Source organism: Ictidomys tridecemlineatus, chromosome 7 (assembly GCF_052094955.1).
Source record: "Ictidomys tridecemlineatus isolate mIctTri1 chromosome 7, mIctTri1.hap1, whole genome shotgun sequence".
Classification (NCBI taxonomy): Eukaryota; Metazoa; Chordata; class Mammalia; order Rodentia; family Sciuridae; genus Ictidomys; species Ictidomys tridecemlineatus.
The window spans coordinates 197,424,331-197,445,173 of NC_135483.1; the positions used below are offsets into that span (position 1 = coordinate 197,424,331).

Genomic DNA, 20,843 nt, shown 5'->3' on the forward strand with positions numbered 1-20,843 from the left:
CTAGTCTAACTTCTGAACCTGTCTAGAAGTTGACAAGGCCCTGCCTGTGCAGGAACCGTCCCAGTCAGGGCAGAGCGGGCTGCCGGCCTCCCAGGGCAGGGTTCCCACCTCACTGCCCGCACACCATGGCCAGGATGGAGCAGGAGGGGAGGGCTGTGGGTCAGGAGGTCACATTAGCCCCAGCCCAGGGCAGCAGCTCTTACAAGGGGCCCTGGACACGAGGTCCCTAGGAGTTGTCTCTGCTGCATCCCTCAAGGGAGTCCTTGATGATTCAGTCTTCCTGCCACCCCACTGGGAGGAGATGGTGATGACACACAGATTGGCCACAGCCCTGCAGCTTGGGGGCCCAGGGAGTTGGAGTCCAGGCACTGCAGAGGCCCAGAGCCTCACTAATTGGCCACTGGAGGCCCAAGTACCAGCCCTGCCAGGTACACAGTGACCCCAAGTGAAGGTGCCTTAACACGCTGCCCAGCTGGCAGGACAGGAGAGGAGGCTGACGTGGGGCCCAGAGCCTCACTGGACCTACTACTGCCCGCCACCTCACTCACTGCTCAGGAGGTCACAGCTGAGCCGCAGAGGACAAGGCACTGGGCATGCGCCTCCCCGTCTCCAGCACAGACCTGGCTCAGGAGCACAGGGACCCTGGAAGCACAGCTGCTGTCCTAACCCTCACCTGGACAGGCAACGTCAACACACCACCTGCTCAGGCCTGCCAGGACCAGAAGCTGACCATGAGCGAGCAGGCAGCAGGGCTGTGTATACAGTAAGCACTCAGGCCTTGCCCCAGCGGGGGGGCAGAGACCACTCCCCTGCCCACACCCTGCCCTGCACCCTGGTGGCTGGGCAGGGCCTGTGAGCCTTGGCCTGAGCACCCGCTGGCTGCCCCTTGCTAAGCACAGGCTCCGAGTCTGCAGGCTGGGGCTGCGGCTCCTGCATTTCCACCAGCTCCCAGGGGCCAGGGACACTGCTGGCTCAGGACCACCTGTGCACAGTGGGCCAGGGACAGTGGGGAGGACAGGCCATCCTATCACACCCAGTCAGTCTTCCAGCTCCCCAGCAGATGGGCACCCTCCCTGCCCCGTGGCCAGCTGCTCATTCCACTGGGCCCAGGGATGGCCCTGTGTCCTCACCAGGCTGGACAGCTCTGCTCTGTCCCTCTTCCCACGTGAGTCAGTGACCTTGGCCTTGGGGTGGGCATTCCAAGTGTTTTCAGCTCATCACAAGGTCAAGCTGTGCGGTCAGTGTGGGCACCACCAGGGGCCGTTCAAGAATTCTCTGGTTCAGGGTGCAGCATGGCACCGACACGTCTCTGTACTCCACAAAAGACGTGACCACGGTCCCGTAACCTGCTCAGTCTCACGGCCTCCACTGTCCTCTGTGCCTGCTGTCCCAGCGCTGGGCCATGCCGACCCTCAGAAATGGAAACCTCTCGGCGCTGCCCTTGTGGGAGTTTGTGCTGGAGGGCTTTAGAGGAGGGGTGGAGATTCAAGCTCTGCTCTTTGCTGTCTTCCTGGCCCTGTATGTGGTGACCGTCCTGGGCAACGTCTCCATGATCGTGGTCATCACCCTGGATGCCCGCCTGCACTCCCCCATGTACTTCTTCCTCAAGAACCTGTCCTTCCTGGACCTCTGCTACTCCTCCGTCATCGCCCCCAATGCCCTGGCCAACTTCCTCTCCTCCAAGGCCATCAGCTTTGGGGGATGTGCTGCCCAGCTGTTCTTCTTCTCCTTACTGGCTACCACTGAGACTTTCCTTTTGGCTGTGATGGCCTATGACCGCTTCATGGCCATCTGCAGCCCCCTGCAGTACCCTGTGACTATGTGCACTGCTACGTGTGTCCGCCTGGTGCTCGGAGCCTACTGTGGAGGCTGCCTCAACTCCATGGTACAGACCAGCCTCACCTTCCAGCTGCCCTTCTGCAGCTCCAACCGCATCGACCACTTCTTCTGTGATGTGCCCCCGCTGCTCCAGCTGGCATGTGCCAACACGGCTCTCAATGAGCTTCTCCTGTTTGGCCTCTGTGGTTTCATCATTGTGAGCACTACACTAGCGGTCCTGGTCTCCTATGGCTATATCGCAGTGACCATCCTCAGGATGCGCTCAGGATCTGGGCGGCACAAGCTCTTCTCCACCTGTGGCTCCCACCTGACAGCCGTGTCCTTATTTTACGGAACACTATTTGTGATGTACGCCCAGCCAGGAGCAGTGGAGTCCATGGAGCAGGGCAAGGTGGTCTCTGTCTTCTACACCCTGGTCATCCCGATGCTCAACCCCCTCATCTACAGCCTGCGGAACAAGGACGTGAAGGACGCTCTGCAGAGTCTGGCACAGAGGCACATCGCCATGTGAAGAAAGTTCTGGTGACAGTGTCCATGGAGCTGGACTGAAGGGCTCCATGGAAATCTCTGATCCTCCAACTGCTCCCTGCTTCAAAATGCACCTGAAGATGTTGGGCACATGTTCGCCAAGGTCCTTAGAGCATTTCACGGATGACATGTTTATTGCGTGTGAGAAGCATGGATGGAGAAGGCTGGTCATGGGCACCATGCAGAACTCTGAGGAGAACTGACAGCCTGACCACAAGAAGCCTGGGTGGGCACCACCCCTGAGCGCCTAGCAGGGCCTTGCCTTCTGCTCCTCCTTTGCATCTCTGGGCCATTTCCCAGGCTCTAGTTGGTCAGAGGATAGATATTGTGCATCCTGATTAAAGTTGTCAGACAAAAATGTGTATCTCACTAGCCCAGCTTTCACCCAGACGCAGAGCCTGGCTGGCCGGTGGCCTCCCGTGATGTGAGTAAAGGGTCTGCCTGCCTGCTCCCTCAGCCCATCTTCCACACCGGTGCCAAGGAGCTACTAAAAATAAGAACTGTTTAAAGATCCACAACCAAGCCATCCCACAGAGCGAGTCTGGCATCAGGCGGAGCAGGTTTGGCTCTGAGTGGCCCAGTCTGACAAAGAGCCTGTGTGCGAAGGAGCTGCAGGGGGTCTGAGCTTCGGGGTGGCTTCTCTTGGGGCACAGCTTGCCTAGGCTCCTGGGCATCACACCATGGGCACAGACAGCATGGCCCTGGGACCCAGCAGCCCCTCCTAGCCTCAGGATGGACCTGGGAGAAAGTAAAAAGCTGCACTGTGTGTGTGACCATAACTGTATACATCACATACATGCAGTGTGTGTGCACATGGATGCAGAGCAGGACTTATCCCTCCTGGTATGTGCACATATGTCTGTACCTGCACAATATAAACACTAATTCCAAGGGAAAATACACAAGTTTCATCTACAACTCAGCAAGTTCAACATCTACAGGTCAAGAGAAGGTACGGCTCACGCCACCTGCCTGTCCATGCCCCCCGGGTTAGCCTTATCCTGACTAACCACATTTTCAGGATCTGGGTGGCACAAGCTCTTCTCCATGGAAAGTTCTGTGAAGACAAAGTACTTTCCATGGAGAGGTATGCACAGTTCGTCTTCTGTTTGACCACTGCTGCTCGCCCATGTCCAGCTGCCTGTAACGGAGCCCTTGGCTGTCCACCATACATGATTCCATTACAGATGTTCCTCAGTTGCAATGGGATTACACCCCGTAAGCCCAAGGTAGGTTGGAAACATCACAGGCTGCACTGCATCCAATACTTGTCACCTACAGGTCACAGTTCGGCCCTGTGTTGGCTGCTTCCCGGCACAGACAAAACCCGCCCAGGTGTGGGGCTCAAGTCGGGGGATGCGCCCAATGTCGGTGGCACTGCCTCCAGGTAATCCTGTGTTCTGCAGGACGAAGTCACCTTGGTCCTGACTGCTACGCAAGCCCCTCCTTCTGACCCAAGCTGCAGGGACCTGATGGCCTTGCTGCTTCCCAGGAACACACAGGATCACAAGTCCAGGAAGCTGCATGTCAGCCAGCCTTCCATCTCGGGCCCCGTGGCCAGTGCTCATGCCCTGGGTGCAGGTTTTCCTTTTGTAACTTGTTTTTAGATGTGCAGACAGCAGGGTATACATGGGGAGTAACCCATTACAGTCCTGAGCCCATTCTTATGGCTGAACAGGATGTGGAGTTACACCGGTCATGTGTTCACGTATGAGCACAGGAAGGTTATGTCCCATTCACTGACCTAAGAAACACTTTTTAAAGCACCTTCTCTCGAGTTGTGCAGGTCACCAAGTCATTAACCAGGTGCCCTGTGGGCGGGCTTGCTTCCAGAAACTGTATTCTGTTCTCTTGAGCTATCTCAAAATACATCATGGAATCTTACAGGTAAAATGTTATAATAAAAACTCTCTAATATCTATGGTGTGAAAACTATTAGGAAATAAAGTGTAGATACTCTTGAAAGATGTAGCAGGGGACCGAGGAGAGAGCCAGCGTGTCTCTGGCTGACGGCATCCCACACGACAAAGCTCCTGATAATGCGGCACAGCCAAACCAGCCAAGGCCTTTCCAACCCTAAGGTGAGCTTAGGAGCCACCTCACACTTCTCTGGAACAGTTGTAAATGGCACAGTGGGAGGGCACGCCCTGCCCGGCTGGAGCAGTGCCACGATGCAGCACACGGGTCTGGGTGTGAATGGACTTAGTTAGAGGGCCTGGCACCTCTGGCCCCTGGCATCTGGGTGGGCTGCTTCTTGGTCCCCCCGCCCACCTTGGCCTTCCACTAGGTGCTCATCAGACCCTGGCAGAGGGCTTCTAAGGCCTCTGCCTTAGGCTTGAGGGGCTGGTGAGACTCAACCCAGAGCAGTTTGCCACTCTGGTGCTCTCAGGGACATCCTGGACCTTCTCTTGCCACATAGGCCAGTGCTCCCCTTGTCACGACCCTGCAGTCGTCCCAGAGCCCCCTTCATAGCCTACGGGGTGCACCATGTCATTTTACCCTCTGCCCTTCTCCAGCACAGTCCCAGGGTCAGTTCCAGGACAGTCCTCAATGCCCTCTTCTCATGTGCCTCAACTGTGGCCACGCTTGCCAAATCACTTCCCTTCCCACAGTGAAGGCAGCTGCGTGTGTGCATGTGCACAAGAGCATGCACGCTGGTGCATGCTGCCCTCAAGGACAGAGACCACAGCTCAGTTCTCTCTAGTCTAGTGCACAGCCCCTCGTGGCTACTGAACACGGGCTGACCTGAGCTGAACCCCCAGCAGCTGCACTTTCTTCTCCTCCTCCTCTCCTCTCTTCAACCTCTCCTCTCCCCCCTCCCCGACCCTTGCAGACCTGCTCTTCATCCTCACCCTTCCCTCTAGCTCAGGCAGGTCTGTGGGCTGCTCACCTCGCACTCACTCCCAGGAGCATTTCTTACAACAATACTCTAGACTTCACACCTCTGCTCGTGCTACTCTCCACCCCTCTGCAACCTGCTCTCTGCTTCTGCCACTGCTCACTGTCCAGACCTAATGGGCACGTCCCATTCCTTGTCAAAAACCTCTGAGTAGACCCGGGTGCCATCTGTCAATTGCTCTTTGGTGGCTGTCTTCCACTGGTGTCTGTCTGAACACTCATCAAGCTTTGTGCTTTCTAAATACCTCTGGTCATTCCTGCATGACCAGACATCTTTGCTGGGCACTCTCCTGTATGCTGGCTAACTACTGGCACCCCTCAGGGGCTGGTCTTGCCCCTCACAACCTGCAGTCTGCTTTCCCTCCCTTGGTGACCTCCAAGGTCACTCTCCATGACGTCCCCCCACCCATCAAGCTCCCCTCCACAGCACACATACACTAGGTGTGCACTCCATGTCTTTCACACGATGCCCAGGCCCTGCTGCCCTCACCAGGACAGGAAACGCTGAATCAAAGAGAGCTCTTTTGTGCCCTTTATCAATGAACACCCTGCTGCTAGGGCAATCATTATTCTGATGATCTCTAAGAACAAAAATGACTTTTGTCTGCTTAGAGAATCACAAAAATCAGTTCACGTGAGGTGTATTCTTCGTAGACTTACCTGATACAACAGATGCCCCAGGCCGTCCTCCCTGCCGCCCAGGCCGGCTGTCCTCACTGCCGCCTGCGACAGCAGTTCCCTCTCTTCCACTGATGTTCAGTATTCGATTGCTCAAATCATACATCCCTTTTGTGGCTGGTGGACAGAACATCTATTCTAACTTGGGGGACATCATGAGCACACTGTTAAGAACAATCTCCTTTGTGTCTTTGATGGTACAAGGAATTATTTCTATTGCAAATATGCCAAGTAAACTGGAAACTGTTGTGTCATTGAGACACATGGCAGCTTCAGCAGGCCATGCCAGGTAAGATGGCCTTGGAAAAGCTCTAAGAATTCACCAAAAAAAAAAAAAAAAATCCCTTAGAAAAATAAATCAACCTCAATCTCAGGATACAAAGTCAGCACACACAGCCAATTCCACCTCTACACTAGCAAGGAGTGACTGCAGTTTGGACTTCCCTGTCATATGCAATATGCCAAGTAAACAAAATATGTTAGAATAAACTTAACAAAATGTTAAAGTACATTAACAAAAAAGTATAGAATATCAATGAAAAATTAAAAAGCCTAAATGAAGGGAGCTAAAGTGTTTGTGAACTGAAATATTCTACCTTGCTAAGATACTCATTTGTTCCAATTTGGTCTCTAGATTCATTGTAATCCCCATCAAAATCCAAGAGACATTGATGACCTAATTCTGAAATTTATATGGAAAGAAAAAGCACTAAAATAATTATATTAGCTATCTATTTCTACATCAGCTCAAAAGTCTAGAATCTTATATATATACTAGATCCAGGTGTGCCTCAGGCTCCTCGGGTTTGGTTCCTTGGGTACAATTTACAAGTCTTTCTATATAGACCTGCGAGACTAGGGAAGCTGTCAGATCCCTGTGACCATCGCAACGATGGGGGTTGGTCAGACAGGCATGGACAACTTGGTTTTTTTTTTAAAGAAGAGAGAGAGAGAGAGAATTTTTAATATTTATTTTTTAATTTTGGTGGACACAACATCTTTATTTTTTTATTTTTATGTGGTGCCGAGGATGGAACCCAGCGCCCCGCGCATGCCAGGCGAGCACGCGACCGCTTGAGCCACATCCCCGGGCCCCAGCCCCAGTCTTTACTCAACAAACTGATCGCACGCAGCACAACAGCGCTTCATCCATGCTGCTCACGAGAAGAGAGCAGCCAGTCCAGGCCACCTCCGGGAGGGTGCTGAACACAACGGGAACAGCAGGGGGCAGAGGTCTCTGGGGCCACCGTGGAAGCTGCCTACCTACCACGCTAGTCAGACTGGAAGAAAATGTTTGCAGATTACATATGTGATAAAGGATTACATTATACACAAACACAATTTTAAGTAAGAAAACAACAAACCAAACACAAACGAGTAAAAAGTGGTTGATTTTTACTTCATCAAAGAAGACATACAGATGGCAAACCATCACATGGCAATATGCTCAACACTAGTAACTAGGAAATACACCTCAAAACCTCCATGGCTCCTAGCACGCTCACCAGCATGGCTGAGACAGAAGACTGCTGGCGAGAATGTGGAGCCCTCTGGGAAACAGCTTGGCGGTCTATTAAAAAGCTAAGTGTACACCTGCCACATTCCACCCCACATGGTGACCTCCAGCTCTATCCATTTTCCTGAAAAAGACGACTTAATTCTTTTTGTGACTGAAGAATACTCCGCTGTGTATATACATACACATTTTCTTTATCCTGTCATCAGCTGACAGATACTTAGGATGCTGTAAATTGTGCCTTAGAAGACACGGGTGTGCATTACCTTTGTGATATGCTGGCCTTAGCTTCTGGCAGGGTCAACTGCGTCACACGTGGAAATGCGACTGCGCCCTTTTGAGGAGCCTGCGCTCTGGCGGCCGCGGTGGCTGTATCTGCATTCCCACTGCAGTACCTAGGGGTCCTCTCCCCTGTGTCCTTGCCAGCAGGCACTGTTGTTTCTGCCCTTGAAGACAGTCCCGGTGACTGAGGGGAAACAGAACCTCAGTGTGGTTCTAATTTGCATAGTCCCAAGAGCTAAAGATGTTGAATGAATTTGTATGAAATTACTGCCCATTGTACTTCGATTGAGCGGTGTCTGTTCAGTTCACTTGCCTGATTTTGACTGGGGTTTCTCTTTCTTTCTTTTTGGTATTAAGTTGGCATTCTTTCTTTTTGAGTTCTTTTTATATTACAGACACTAATTCTCTGCCATGGTTTCTGTATTAGGTGTCCCCCAAATGCTCACCTGCAAGGATGTTCAGATATTAAGTGACTGGGTTACAGAGGCACTACAGGGACCGACTGGGAGTAACTATAGGCAGGTCAGGTTGGAGCTGAGCGCTCTCTGCTTCCCGGTGTCATGTCCTGAGCTACTTCCCCCTCCATGCCCTCCACCATGATGTTCCGCCCCACCTGGGCCCAGAACCACGAAGCCAACTGACCACAGATTGAAACTCTGAAACCATGAACCAAAATGAACTTTTCCTCTGCTGTTGTTCTCGGGGTATCTGGGTCACAGCAATGAAGAGCTGCTGAAGCGCTGCTGTCAGAAGAGTGGCTTTCCCCATTCTTCAGCTGCCTCTTCACTGTTTCCTTTGCTGTGCAGAAGCTTCTAACTTGATGTGATCCCATCTGTCAATCCTTGCTCTTGTCTGAGCTACTGGAGTCCTTACTCAAGAAGGGACTGCCTGGGCCTGAGCCTGGGCCCTGAAGCGTCTCCTGTTTTCTTTGGACACTGCCCTTCTCGAGGGCAAGCCTGCTCTGCCGCGCCTCAGGGCTGGCCTTGGGGAGCCGTCCCACCACTGCCTGCTCATGTGCAAAGTGAGCACATACCCACTGGGCAATGTCCTGAGACGACATGAGAGAATGCAGATGTGGGGCTCACGTGGGCTTCCGGTGAATGGCACCTTTTAGGATTTATAATCCTTGGCAAGATGTTAAATAAATAAAAAATAAAACTGTTCCAAATGCTATTTTCATGCCAGGTCTGCTGGTTTTCCGCCTCAGCAAGAGTTCTAAGAGGTTCTTCCAACGTTTACTTAACTGCACTGGGCACAGTTGGGGACAGAGGTGAGCCTTCCAAGTGACAGTATAAATTAAGTTCAGCAAAATAAATTTTGAAGTTGAAGCAGCCAAAAACAAAAAAGAAAAAACAAGCCACCACCAGGGGACAAGGGGAGAAAGCACCACCCCACCGCCACCTTGCCCGAGGCGGCCTCAATCTGCAGACCACAACCACGTCCACATCCTGACACTCGAATCCAGGGGCCGGGGCTGGCAGACTCCCAGGTGAGCAGACCCTCAGATGCAGGGAGGTTCCAGCTGAAAGGAGGCCCACCTGCAGCACAGTCTGCCACAGGCTGCCCCCAGCAAACTCCCTTCCCAGGTCCAGGAGCAGAGGCCACCCATAGCTCTGGAGGCCAGTCCCCCTTTCAAAGCACATGCTAATTAATGGCCCTTGACCTTGAAGGCCATACCTGCCTTCTTTGCTTTAGCTGCAAACAAGGAAGCAAAGAAAAGGGTACAGGATCGCAGCTTGAGGCTGACTGCATGTCTGGGATGGACAACTGCTGCTCAAGAGCACAGCCCATCCCAGGTGGCCAGCCACTTACCCTGTCCTGCCTCTCAACAGCACACCCTCTCCTGAGGCTCCTCTTCACTCTCCCAAATGCTTCCTTCCAGGTGAGATGGGGGCCACCTGCTCCCCAGCCCCTACCTACCCACGGTGTGTCCTGGGTTTTCATAGCTCTTTCTCCACAGGCCTTAAAGCACAATCCTTCCTGAAACACGTTCACGTACACACGGAGCTGAACACACAAGTGTGTGATCACAGCTGGAGGTTCTGGGGGGCTGCAAAGGTGGAGACCTGGGGGGCTTTGTGTACACATATGCCCCACATACACTCACCTAAGAGCACACATCTCTGCACACAATGTGTCCTGTGTGCACAAACCCACAGATGAACACGCCAAGCAACACGACTCTCTACCTTGCTTCCCACCCAAGGACCAGGTGGACACCTCAGCTCACTGGCTGGCTGTGGGAGCCCATGGGTGGCCACAGCATCAATCCCTCACTTGTTTTTTTCTACACTTGTTGGGTAGTATTGAGAGGTCAGCAGGCACATGGCCCTTGCCTGTTTACCACCCTTACGCTCTCTCTTTAGAAAAGACTAGGGGTACATGTTGTACCAAGTATGGAAGTGGCTGCTGTTGGTGAACTTCTGTGCACGGCTGCTGGGTTCATGAAGTTTGCATGTCCTCAGGGCCAGGGATCCTGGCTGACTTTCCATCTGGATCACCTGACCATTGCCACTGGGGGCACTGAGATCTCCTACAACTCTCATCAGCAGCAATTTCCCCTCAGACCCGCTGGGTGGTGGCAGGGGCACATATGACTGTTACACCTCCCGCCACCCCTGTCCCACCAAGGTGGATGGTGTTCATCCCTCGCTGGCCTGGCGCATGTCACTCTGAGAACCTTCAAACACTTACTGGCCATTGGCTTGGCTCCTCCATGAACTTTTTTAAGTACTCTGTGCCCATTATTCTTTACCGTATTGCTTCGTTCATGCCTTTGCAAGCATCTCAACATCTGACAAACACCAACACTTCGGCTCTAGGCACGTGACCTTGTTTCAGGAACTCCTTCCAAATCCACCCCTCATTTCCCTCATGGCCTCTTCGGAGAGGGCAGCTCTTGATAAGGGCATGGGGTCTGGCACCTTTGTCCTCCAGAATTCTGAGTGACCTGGGCGAGCAGAGAGGTTTTTCGACAAGGTTCAGAAATCAGAGTGGAAAGCCGAGCAGAAGGCCAGAGTCCCTGCAGTGCCCAAATGTGCACACAGCAGCAGCGCACATCCGCGGGACTCTGACTCCACGGAAGCCGTTTCATGCACATTGACTCAGAGCCCCCACAGGGCCCACCCCACGTCACTGCTGCCCTCACTTCACAGCCCGAGGCAGACGCAGCAGAGCACCTCTGACAGCTGGGCTTTGCCGCAGGCATCAAGCTCCAGGAACCCTCAGCTACTGTGCTGCTCCCTGACCAGGCAGCACATCAGATGGGTGGCGTGCAGTGCCTTGTCCCCCTGTGGGTGTCCCCAGGCAGGTCAGGTGTCTGGGGCAGGCTTATTTGGCTGGACCCTTTCTGCTCAGGTGAGGCTGACCATCACACCCCTGGGATCGGAGTTAGGGGCTCAGGCAGAACTCTCAAGCCAAGTGCGCTTGAGGACAGATGGAAACTCGGGCCCCATTGCCCTTGCTACACATGGACGGCTGCACTCTTTGTGTTGCTGGTGCTCTGGGTCCGGGGGGGGGGGGGGGGCACAGCATGGGGCTGATGCTCAGCACTTCTCTAGGTTGGCATTTTCTTCTCTCCAGAAAGACCTAGGACTTGGTCATTTCCAAGCCCCTTGCATATTGATATACTGTTATTTCTACTCAACAGATACTTGCTGAGCACCTTCTGTGCTAGAGGCTCCCCCAATGCTGGGGACAAAGAAATCAAGCTATTTCTTAAACACAGTTACCTATATATAAGTCAAGTGACTGCTCTTGAACACTCAGGGTGACAGCCATCTGAGGCACTCACACCCCTCAGAAATTACCCAGCAGCCACTAAAATCATAATTATGAGCAGCATTTTGTGACTCATCAGGGAGGGTAACCATGATTCACAGTATCCACTAGGCACCTAGGAAAGCTCGGAGCTGCTGGAGGCCTGCAAGTGTGGACACAGAACTAGATCCTGAAAAGATACACAGCATCCTGGTCTCACAGTGCCTGAGCCTGCCCCCTGAGAAGGGTGTGGCAGAAGCTCACAGAGGGCTCAGTCCCCTTCACTCTAGGCTGAGACCTGAATCCTGAGCAAAGGAGCAGTCCAGCTCCTGAGTGCCCAGCTTCGGCCTTGTGAGAAACAAAGGGACTTCTATCTAAGCACATTTTTCACAGTACTTTCTCACCTTGACTCTAAGCAGTGTCAAGGCAGGAAAGAGTTCCACCATCAATAATGTCTTTTTTCTAAAACCTGCTTGTTCTGAAGTACCACTGGCACCAAGGGCTCAGAGACTTGTCTCTGGTCCCCAGTGGCGAAGATGGGCATTTCCACCTGACTCTGAAGAGGCAGAGCCTGAGGACAGGGCAAGGAGGTGCTTCCTCCAGAAGGCCTTGCCGGTGACCCTGCCTGTGCCACCCAATCACCTCCCCAGGCCCCAGGCTCCAGAGCCCAGCTGTACAACCCTCCTGGCTGGCACCGAGTCACTGGAGAAGCTGTTTCATTGAGGTTCTCACTTCTATCAGAACTGTAACAAGAACCTTCAGAACATTTGACTTTAGTAGAAAATATTCTTCTACTAAATCATCGCTGGCAGTGTGTGGGTCACCCACTCTCCCTGCCCTGCAGGAGAAGGTCTTCCATCAGAGTGGCTGGGAGCCACCACCCGGCACAGCTCAAGCTTGGCTGCTGCTGACTGGCTGGGCCTTCCCCATGTAGTCCCCATGGGACAGAGCCCGGGGACATAAGCCTCAGGTCTGTGACAGAAGCCACTTGGATCAGGAAGCTAGAGGAAGAGACCAGGCCAAGGGGGATGGGCAGCAATAAGGCCCTGCCCACTCAAGGAAATGCAGGGTCAGGAGTGCTGCAGCAGGACACCTACAGGTGACCAGCAGGCACCACACCAGAGGCACACCAGCCACCAAAAAGCAGCACATAGCGTCTGATCCTCTTTGCATGCTGATACACAGTGCACACACCCAATCCACACACTCGGACGGCAACATCCACCCAGACATGCAAGAATCACAACTGCCCTGCATGTGATGGTGTGTTTTTAATAAGCGTGAGGACAAAGGCCATTCCACAGGAGATGATGAAGTGTCCAGGGGGTTAAGACAGTCCCCCACCCTCGGTTGGCCAGTCCTGACTTCTAGTGATCTCCACGAGGTCTCTAAACCATATGACACCGCCCTCTGTGCAGATTGGTGTGCTGTGCATGGCCATGTTTGCAGCTGGACCGGACTCACTGGACATCATCGTCATCAAAGAGATCTTCAAAATCTATGTAAACAGAACCCCACGTTAATGGGCACATAGGGAAAGCATCCCAGAAACCCACTTCAAAATATATTACAGGTAGTTGAAGACACAGACAGTAAATGATGTGGCAAAGGCCTTTCCCCACGACAGATGCTCAGCTTTAGCTAACAGGGCTCACAATTCAAGGGGACAGTGTGGTTTCTATGTACTTTTAACCTGCTCTTACGCAGGAAGACACAGGTGTTGCACACTGACAACCACCTCACAGCTGCACTGTCACCTGTGCTAAGGGTGACATGCGGAGGGGCTACAGAAAGGTGGCAGAAGGACTGCGCCACTGAGAATGGCCTTAGGGGGCCTGGAAGAGGTGAGTTCAAGACACAACAAAGCCCCATTCCTGCCAGAAGCAGCTGGATAAACACACAAGGCACTGGCCGGGTGACCACAGCCAGGGCCAATCTGTCCTTCTGTTTTTCTCTGGGCACCTTCCAAGTTCTGGACCTCATGCCAGCATCCCCTTCACCATGGGAAAAGAAAGAACTAAGCCCCCTCCTGTGGGCCCTGGCCTGAGGACGTGGTCAGACAGAGTGCTGGGGCAGGCCCCGCACTGGCCTTTTTGGGGAAGGGCAGCTCCTCTGGCCACAGAGGGAGTACTCGCTGACCTCTCTGTGTGGTGCTATTGCTCTAGACACTTCTTTCCCTCTCCCCAGAGCATTCCTCTGCTCCACATCTTCACAAGGAGACACGTTCCAGGGCAATCCCACCCAGCCCTCAGGGTGCAGTTCTGTCCCTGCCTGTCACCTCGTCTAACTCCTCCACTGCACTGTGAAACAAGCCAGGGAAGAGAGCAAGTCACTCTCATCGTGAGGACCCACTGCCCAGCAGACAATGGATCCCAAAGTCCACCCAGCTGACGAGCCAAAGGGCTGTGGGAGAAATCTCAACTAAAGCCAGAGGCTCCTCGTGGACAACAACAGCCACCACCCAAGACGGGCAGCGCCTGCAGGAGGACTCTGACATGCTCCTGAGCCCAGAGGCAGGTGCACAGGAATCCACTGTCTTTGGAAATCTTTGGAAATCCTTCTCACTGGAATCCAAGGGCCGTCTTTGGAAATCTCAGCACTGACCATTGAACGCAGTCAATCACCTCTAATTTAAGAGGCTAGCAAAGGACAAAAGGGACTTTTGAAGATGACTGAACTGTGAATTAATGGTCCAGCACTAGGAATGAGACAGCCCTGCCTGGTGAGAATCCCAGGTGCCCTGCGTAAGCCACCCTCCTCACCAAGGAAGCTCTGGAAGGCATCCACCCTTCCGCACCTTGTGTTCCCTTGGGCAGAATTTAGAGGAAAGGCTACTGAGGCTCTCAAAGCTCAGCTCCAAGGTTATGGGATGTCTGATATCAGTTGATGGCAGCCAGGTCCCCTGGAAAGACTGCACCTTATTTAGCAGCAAGGTTCCTCCTCCTGGACAGTGAGCCAAACCAGCATGGACTCAGGGATTATTTGTAAAGTCAGACACCAACGTGGCAAGATCACACCCCAGCTGCTACTAGCGAGTAACAAAAGTTCTTTGTAGGGACAAAAATCATGTGATTACAGCAGGACAGAAAAAGGAGAGAAATCTCACTTACCCTTCTGAGCAGGAAATGTATGTAATGTTTCCTCTGTTTGAACCCTTGGCAAGGGCCCAAATAACCTGTATGGACAAAGCCTGCAGAAACCAGAGGAATAAGAGAAACATGCCCTCTAGCACACCTGAAGGTTCATGAGAGGTCGGCTTTCAGTGTGCGTTTGGTAAAACTTCCTGGGTAGCTAGCATGAAAAGTTCTGAACAAGATGAAATGTGTCCTCGTCCTGACTCAAAGACGGGGAAGGGCTGAAGCTGGAGAGTGGCTGCTCCTTGCAAAGACAGCCAAGGGCAGACAAGCATAGGAAAGGAAGAAGGGAGGGAAGAGCAGGAGAGTACAGCCACCCGAGAGAACCTGTCCAGGGTGACAGGCCAGCCACAACTGGCTGTTAGCATGTGCTAACATTCATGCCACGTACTCAATCTCAGGCCCTACCATGTGAGACTGGGAGCAATTTCATGCTTCTCCAGATTTGGCCGACAGCCAGTGTGATCGCTTCTGCACTGTACTCTGAGAACGACAGTGCCTTGGCTTCACTGTTCCATGATCCTAATTATTCAGGTCACAAGATCCTGTATTAACTTACGGGAAAAACTTTTAAGTAAAACCAGGCATGCATAATCCCAGCACCCTTACCATTAAAGAAGTCTGCATGGACTGCTTTCTCATTGGCTGCCAAGTCCATCAGGAGTCCAGTGCTGCCTCCTGCCTGGGGAGTGAAAGGTAAGTTATGTGAGCTCTTTCCCCAAAACAGCTTTGAGTTGTCATAGCACCCCATACCTCCAGGGAACAGGAACAGGGTGAGGAGTGACAGGCAAGTACTCAGGATGGAGTTAAGAATTTTAGTTGCAAATAAAGAATGTGTGTGAAGGGGGAATTCAAGGAGCCGTTTTTAAAATTCTACATTCCTTAATTTTTCCCTTTCTTTCAAAAAGAGAATTTCCATTGCCCTGAGTGCCACTCCTCATCTGTGGACCTCAAGTTCGGCCTCCAGTCCCCTCCTGGACACTGCACAGAGACCACAAGCAGGTGCAGCCCCAGCCTGGCGACTATTCTGGACCCCTCCCTTCTGAGAATGCAACCATTTCCCTTGGAAGCTGACCTGCCCTGGCCCTGGTGTGCCCTCAGAGCCTCCCACAGCTGAAGCTCCTCCTGGTGGCAAAATCAGGTCACTGCCACCGCTGGGCAACAGAATGCACTCAGGATTCTGCACGTTGCTCAGTCGCCTGGGAAGGATCAGTGCAGTGTCCTCTGATGGTAGCCGTCTGGATGGCTGGCCACAGGAGCCTGTTCCTGCTCTGGTCCCTACATCCTCGAAGGCGTGTGCTCAACTCTCAGTGCCAAACGCCTCCCGTGCTCCGTGTCAGGCTGCTGCCAAGGTTCCAAGACTCCCCCCTTCTCAGCCAGCCTCCCCATCCCAACACTGCAGGAAGCCATGCAGACGCCACCACGTAAATCCTGGGTTGGGGTTCTCCCTGCTCCACCGGCCTTCTGCAGGCCTTCTTCAAGTTCCTTTCTACTTCCATTTTCCAGCGCCTGGCAAATCGGGGCCTGAGGCCTCCCGCAGGGGCCTTAAAACCTGCCAGGAGCTGGGCTCGGGGCCCCGGGAGTGGGAGGCGCAGGACCCGCCGGCTGCGTGCCGCTCCGCCGTCTGGCCCTGCGTTCTCTCCTCCCCCGGTACCCACCCCGCGGGCCCCTGCAGGCAGGAGCTGCGCACCCCGGCCAGGCTCGTCCCCAAGACGCGCGGGCGTCGCCAGGCGGGGAACCAGCTCCCGCCTTCCGGCAACCGCCCCTACGCTAGGCCGGAACGCCGACGCTCCCACCTCACCTCGTCCAGGTCCACGTAGGGACCGGCGCCCTCGGGGAACATCTCGTCCACCGCCGGCTTCATCTCGGGCCGTCGCGCTCTGCCCACTTCCGGCTCGCCGCGCCTACTTCCGGCGCTCCCACCCGGCAGGTCTAGACGCTGGAGGACCGTGACTCGGTGGTGCCCGCCGCGGGCCCCGGCCAGCCCGGGTGGGCTCCGTGCCGCGCCATCGGGAGCTGAGCTGGTCTCGCCGACCTGCGTGCCCGGGGAGGGCGCCGGGAGCCGGAGGCTGTGTCGCAGCCGACGGGTGGAGGGAGCGGGGAGCTCTTGGACGTCGAAGCCCGGCGTGGAGCGGGCCGGGCACGGCAGCTCTTCCCGGAGAAGGATGCGGACGACGGGCTCGGGGACGCGCAGCCACCTTCACAGCCGCCGCGCGCCACCCGCGTCCGCGTTCTGGGGCCGCCCGCGAAGGCGGGACCTCGCGGCGACCGGAGGACATCCCCGAGTCCGCGGAATACCGCCCAGGGCCGCCCCGAGACCCCTCCGGAGCGCGTCCCTGGTGGGAAGCGGACTCCTGCGAGCGCAGTGCCACCCAGGAGGCACGTTCCCCGTGGTCAGCGAGGGCCAGCCTCGAGGACATCGGGTTACTGAAATAAGCCGGTCACCGAAAGACACGGTGTCCCGTTGGAGGAGTCGGGAACGTGCCTGGTGACACTGAATATGGTTAAGGTGGAAATTTCATGTTGTATTGTTTTGCCACAATTTGTGACGGAGAAAAGGGGGCAGGGAAGGAAAGGAGGGAGAGACCAGAGCCGAGAGGGAGCAGGAGGCGCCTGGACTCCACTTGGTCCAGAGTGCAGCCGCCTCCTGTCGGAGGCCCAGCTCTGCACGAGCCCTGCTAAGCCAGCGCAGCCAGATGTGATCACGCCGACATCCGATGGGGTTCCTCCGCCCTCACACCCGTGGGTATCTGAGCTCCCTGGCCTCCTTCCGCAAGTCCTGTTTAGCAAGACCCACTGTGCCACCTTCAGTCACTTTCCGTCCATCACCCAGCCTGCTCCTTGCTGTCCACCCCACTGCTGCTGCTGTTGCAGTTGAACGCAGTCTTTCCCATTGGGAGGCCCCACAGGCCCTGGCCCCTGACTTGGTAGTCCTGAATGGAGTCTCTTACCCCCTGTTAGTGTCCTTGAATCATCTTTTCCTTAACTTTCAGGAGTAGGTGGACATGGAGGTTGGGAGGGGCTGTGGAGGCCAAGGGACAGAGCAGAGATGTGAGGGTATTGTGGCCTGGACAGGGGCCAGCCTGGCCTGAGTGGACAGGGACTGGATTCAGGGCAGAGGAGCCTCAGATGCCAGGTCAGAGTGTGTCCCCTGAGGCACTGCGGGGGCTGCCACTGGCTGGCTCTCTTCCCTGACTGGTGTGAGCCTCACGGTCCTCTTGGCTCGCACACCTTGCACAGACTGGTCTCCCTGCACTGGGGCTGGACCTGAGGCGCTCCTGCACTGCCTGTCCACCCTCCCACTCCCTCCTCAGCCGCGGAGCCTGAACCTGGGCCCTGACTCCCCTCACAGCTGGGCTCACGTGTCCTCATTCCCTGCTGCTCTCAGGAGTGTGCTCTGTGTGAAGTGTGGACACCTGGCCTGGGCTGACTGCTGCCCAACTCCGTGTCCCCTGCTGGGGCAGGAACCAGCTCCTCTGACCAGCTGAATGGCTTTAACGATTCAGGCCAAGCCTCTGTTCCTGCCTCAGTCTCCTCACCGGCAATCTGAGGGTCATCGAGAGAACTGGAGGAGGGGGTGACACAGAGGCGACTCCCCATGGGTGAAAGTGCAGACATTTATTAAAGCAGAGTCCCCAGGGATCAGAGCCAGCCAGGTCAGCTGGCGAGACAATAGAGCGGAGGCACTGTGTGCAGCTGTGGGGTAGGTCAGAGTGTGTCCCTGGCCTGTGGCGCCCCATGGCCTGTGGTGTCTCTTCAGTGGGAGGTTTACTGGTGTGAAGCCGCCAGACCCCCACCCCACCATGGCTATGGGTCACCCCCAGGCAAGGGCAGTGCAGCCAGGCAGGCGTCAGGCTGGATGCTGCTCAGTCCTCCTGGTAGGGGACGTGGAAGCCCAGGGTGCTCCCCAGGGGGAAGTGGGCAAAGAAGGTGCGGGCCAGGTCCTCCAGCTGTGGGTAGGCACCCAGGCTCTGCAGGTACTGCACGTAGTTCCAGAAGTCAGAGGTGGAGAAGGGCCAGTAGGGCAGGGCCGGGGGCTCAGCATAGGGGTCTGAGAGAAACAGGAGGCCACCTCAGGGGCTGCCCACGGCCTGGAGACCCTGGGGCAGGTGGACAGCCAAGCAGCACCTGCAGTGGTGGGGCCTTCTGGCCTGGAGCAGGGCCCAGGCTGCCCCTCATCATCCTAGGAACAGGGGCCAGTGTCCCTGCATCTTAAGGGTGCCAGGCCTAGGGACAGAAGAAGAGTCAGGGGAGGGATGAGGACCTGAGGTGGAGGAGGAGGAAGGGGAGGGGAGGGAGAGAGGGGAGGCCACCCTCACTCCCCGGGGAGGTGCTGAGCTGGGAGGAGCTGGGTGGTAGGATTGAAGGGGCTTGGGCAGGGTCCTGGGAGGGGTTCAGAGGAGAGCAGAGCTTCCTGGTCCTAGAGTTTGGGCAAAGACACCCAGATAATACCTGTGTTTGAATTGAGGGAGGGCCCCGGACCAATCCCAGGCCTGAGGGTGGGAATTTCGGGGCTTCATTGGCCAGGTGTGTTCCCAGGCTGCTGGGCAGGGCCTGCTGGCAGTGACCCACCTCCTCTCAGCTGAGCCAGGCTGCCCATCATGTCTGTCTGGTGAAGAAGCCCTGGCCCCAGCCACCACTGCTTCCACCCCACCCAGTTATTGATGTCAATGAAGAAAGCCAGGAAGAGCTTACCTGCCCCCTCCTGCACAGGCTTGGCCCCTGCAAAGGGAAGGGGAGGCCATCAGCCAAGCATCCCAGACCTGACCCACACTGTGAGTGGACCGCAGTATGGAGGGGAGAGCACCAGAGGGCAGAGGTCTGTCCCGGGGTGGCCCCTCACCTGCAAGAGGCCCCAGCAGGAGGCAGAGGGCCAGCCCCAGCACCCAGCAGGCCTCCATCGTCCCCATTGCAGCCAGTCCACTCCTCTGGTCCACCTGCAGGAGCCCAGAGGGCGAGACCACTGTGCACCAGAGCCAGCCTTTCTGCCACCCGGGAAGCGAGTGTCTGCCCAGTGACTCCAACTTCAGTGGTTTCGAGCCGTCATTCTCCCATGAAGCCCCCAGCTGGTCGGCTTCATTGATTCTGATTACTTAAGAGTCTGCCTTCCTTGCCCTCGGATACAGTCCCAGGTCCCCAGAGGCTTTACCTTCCCTCCGTCTGCTCAGCCCAGCCGTGCAGCCTGGATGTGTCACTGCCAGCTCAAAATTTCCTCTTTATACAGGGGCTGGGGACAAGGAAGGAAACGTCACCTGTCTGAACTGTCAAACTGAATATCTCATTCTCAGCCAGAGGACTGTGGGCTTTTGTAGCCCTGCGGGCAGCAGAGTCACGGGATCAACTTGTGAGACTTGGATCCAAGATCAAATTGAGAGAAAAGCATCCTTGTGCAGTCTGTTTCTACAGCATTCAGGACTGAGATTCAACCTTGGCACTTGGAACAAACCCACAAGAGAGCGGGCATCTGCCACTGGGACCCATGGAAGCTTCCTGTCCTAGGGTAATGTGGGTGAGCCCAGAGCTGCCCCAGCAGTCCAGCTGGCAGGAGTCACAGAATGACTGTGAGCAAAGTCACAGGCAGAAAGTGTGAGGCTGAGCTGGACCTGTCTCCAAACCAGAGCTTCTGGGCTTCTGCAGAGCCTGTCTCTAGTCTGGAAGGAGAGTGTCCCAGCCCAAGGGCTGCCAGCTCAAATGCCAGGGGGTCCTGAGCCATGAGAATCACCTCTCTGCACAGACCACCACAGTGCCCGAGACCACCCTGAGTCAGCGCAGATTCCTGGCCCTGCCCGTGAGGTCTGCCATCCCATGGGACACTACCTGTCCAGGGGGCCCGTTCCTTTGTTTTTCCTCTCCACCCCAGGGCGCTTCAGGGGTGCTGGGAAACTTGCTCACCCACATGTTTTGGGATTCTGCACCTAAAGATCCCCAGCTCCACCCAGTTTGCCCACAGATCCCCATCCTAATGGCGGAGGCCCATTCTTTCTCTAACAATGCCCTAAATTTACCCAGAGACCCACAACTTGCATGATAATGCAGACACCCACCAGATTAGACTTTGGGTTTCATTTTCAGAAACCTGGTCCCTGTGGCTACAGGAGGTAACAGGTTCTCTTGGGGGCAGCTGCTTTGGGGTCTCCCAAACCACAATTCACTAAGAGAACACACGGGGTGCGCTCATGGTTGGTTTTATCACAACAGCTGGACACAGA

General features: G+C 55.1%; 3 protein-coding genes across 3 annotated transcripts; 1 reads left to right on the forward strand and 2 right to left on the reverse strand.

The window, feature by feature from the left end:
* Nucleotides 1–725: 725 nt before the first annotated feature.
* LOC101960827 (olfactory receptor 9S13) lies at nucleotides 726–4,184 on the forward strand. Its single transcript, XM_005339663.3, has one exon. The coding sequence runs from the start codon at nucleotides 1,403–1,405 to the stop codon at nucleotides 2,348–2,350; it is 948 nt and encodes a 315-aa protein (XP_005339720.2). The 5' UTR covers nucleotides 726–1,402; the 3' UTR covers nucleotides 2,351–4,184.
* Nucleotides 4,185–12,752: 8,568 nt separating this feature from the next.
* Cops9 (COP9 signalosome subunit 9) lies at nucleotides 12,753–16,814 on the reverse strand. The gene is made up of 3 exons (XM_005339646.5): nucleotides 16,436–16,814; nucleotides 15,244–15,316; nucleotides 12,753–12,998 (listed from the first exon to the last, which is right to left on the reverse strand). Exons 1-3 carry the CDS (start codon nucleotides 16,496–16,498, stop codon nucleotides 12,961–12,963), a joined length of 174 nt encoding a protein of 57 aa, XP_005339703.1. The 5' UTR covers nucleotides 16,499–16,814; the 3' UTR covers nucleotides 12,753–12,960.
* Nucleotides 16,815–18,200: 1,386 nt separating this feature from the next.
* Otos (otospiralin) lies at nucleotides 18,201–19,898 on the reverse strand. The gene is made up of 4 exons (XM_005339645.5): nucleotides 19,784–19,898; nucleotides 19,478–19,571; nucleotides 19,330–19,356; nucleotides 18,201–18,685 (listed from the first exon to the last, which is right to left on the reverse strand). The coding sequence occupies exons 2-4, from the start codon at nucleotides 19,542–19,544 to the stop codon at nucleotides 18,501–18,503; spliced, it is 279 nt and encodes a 92-aa protein (XP_005339702.2). The 5' UTR covers nucleotides 19,545–19,571; nucleotides 19,784–19,898; the 3' UTR covers nucleotides 18,201–18,500.
* Between the last annotated feature and the right edge of the window lie 945 nt (nucleotides 19,899–20,843).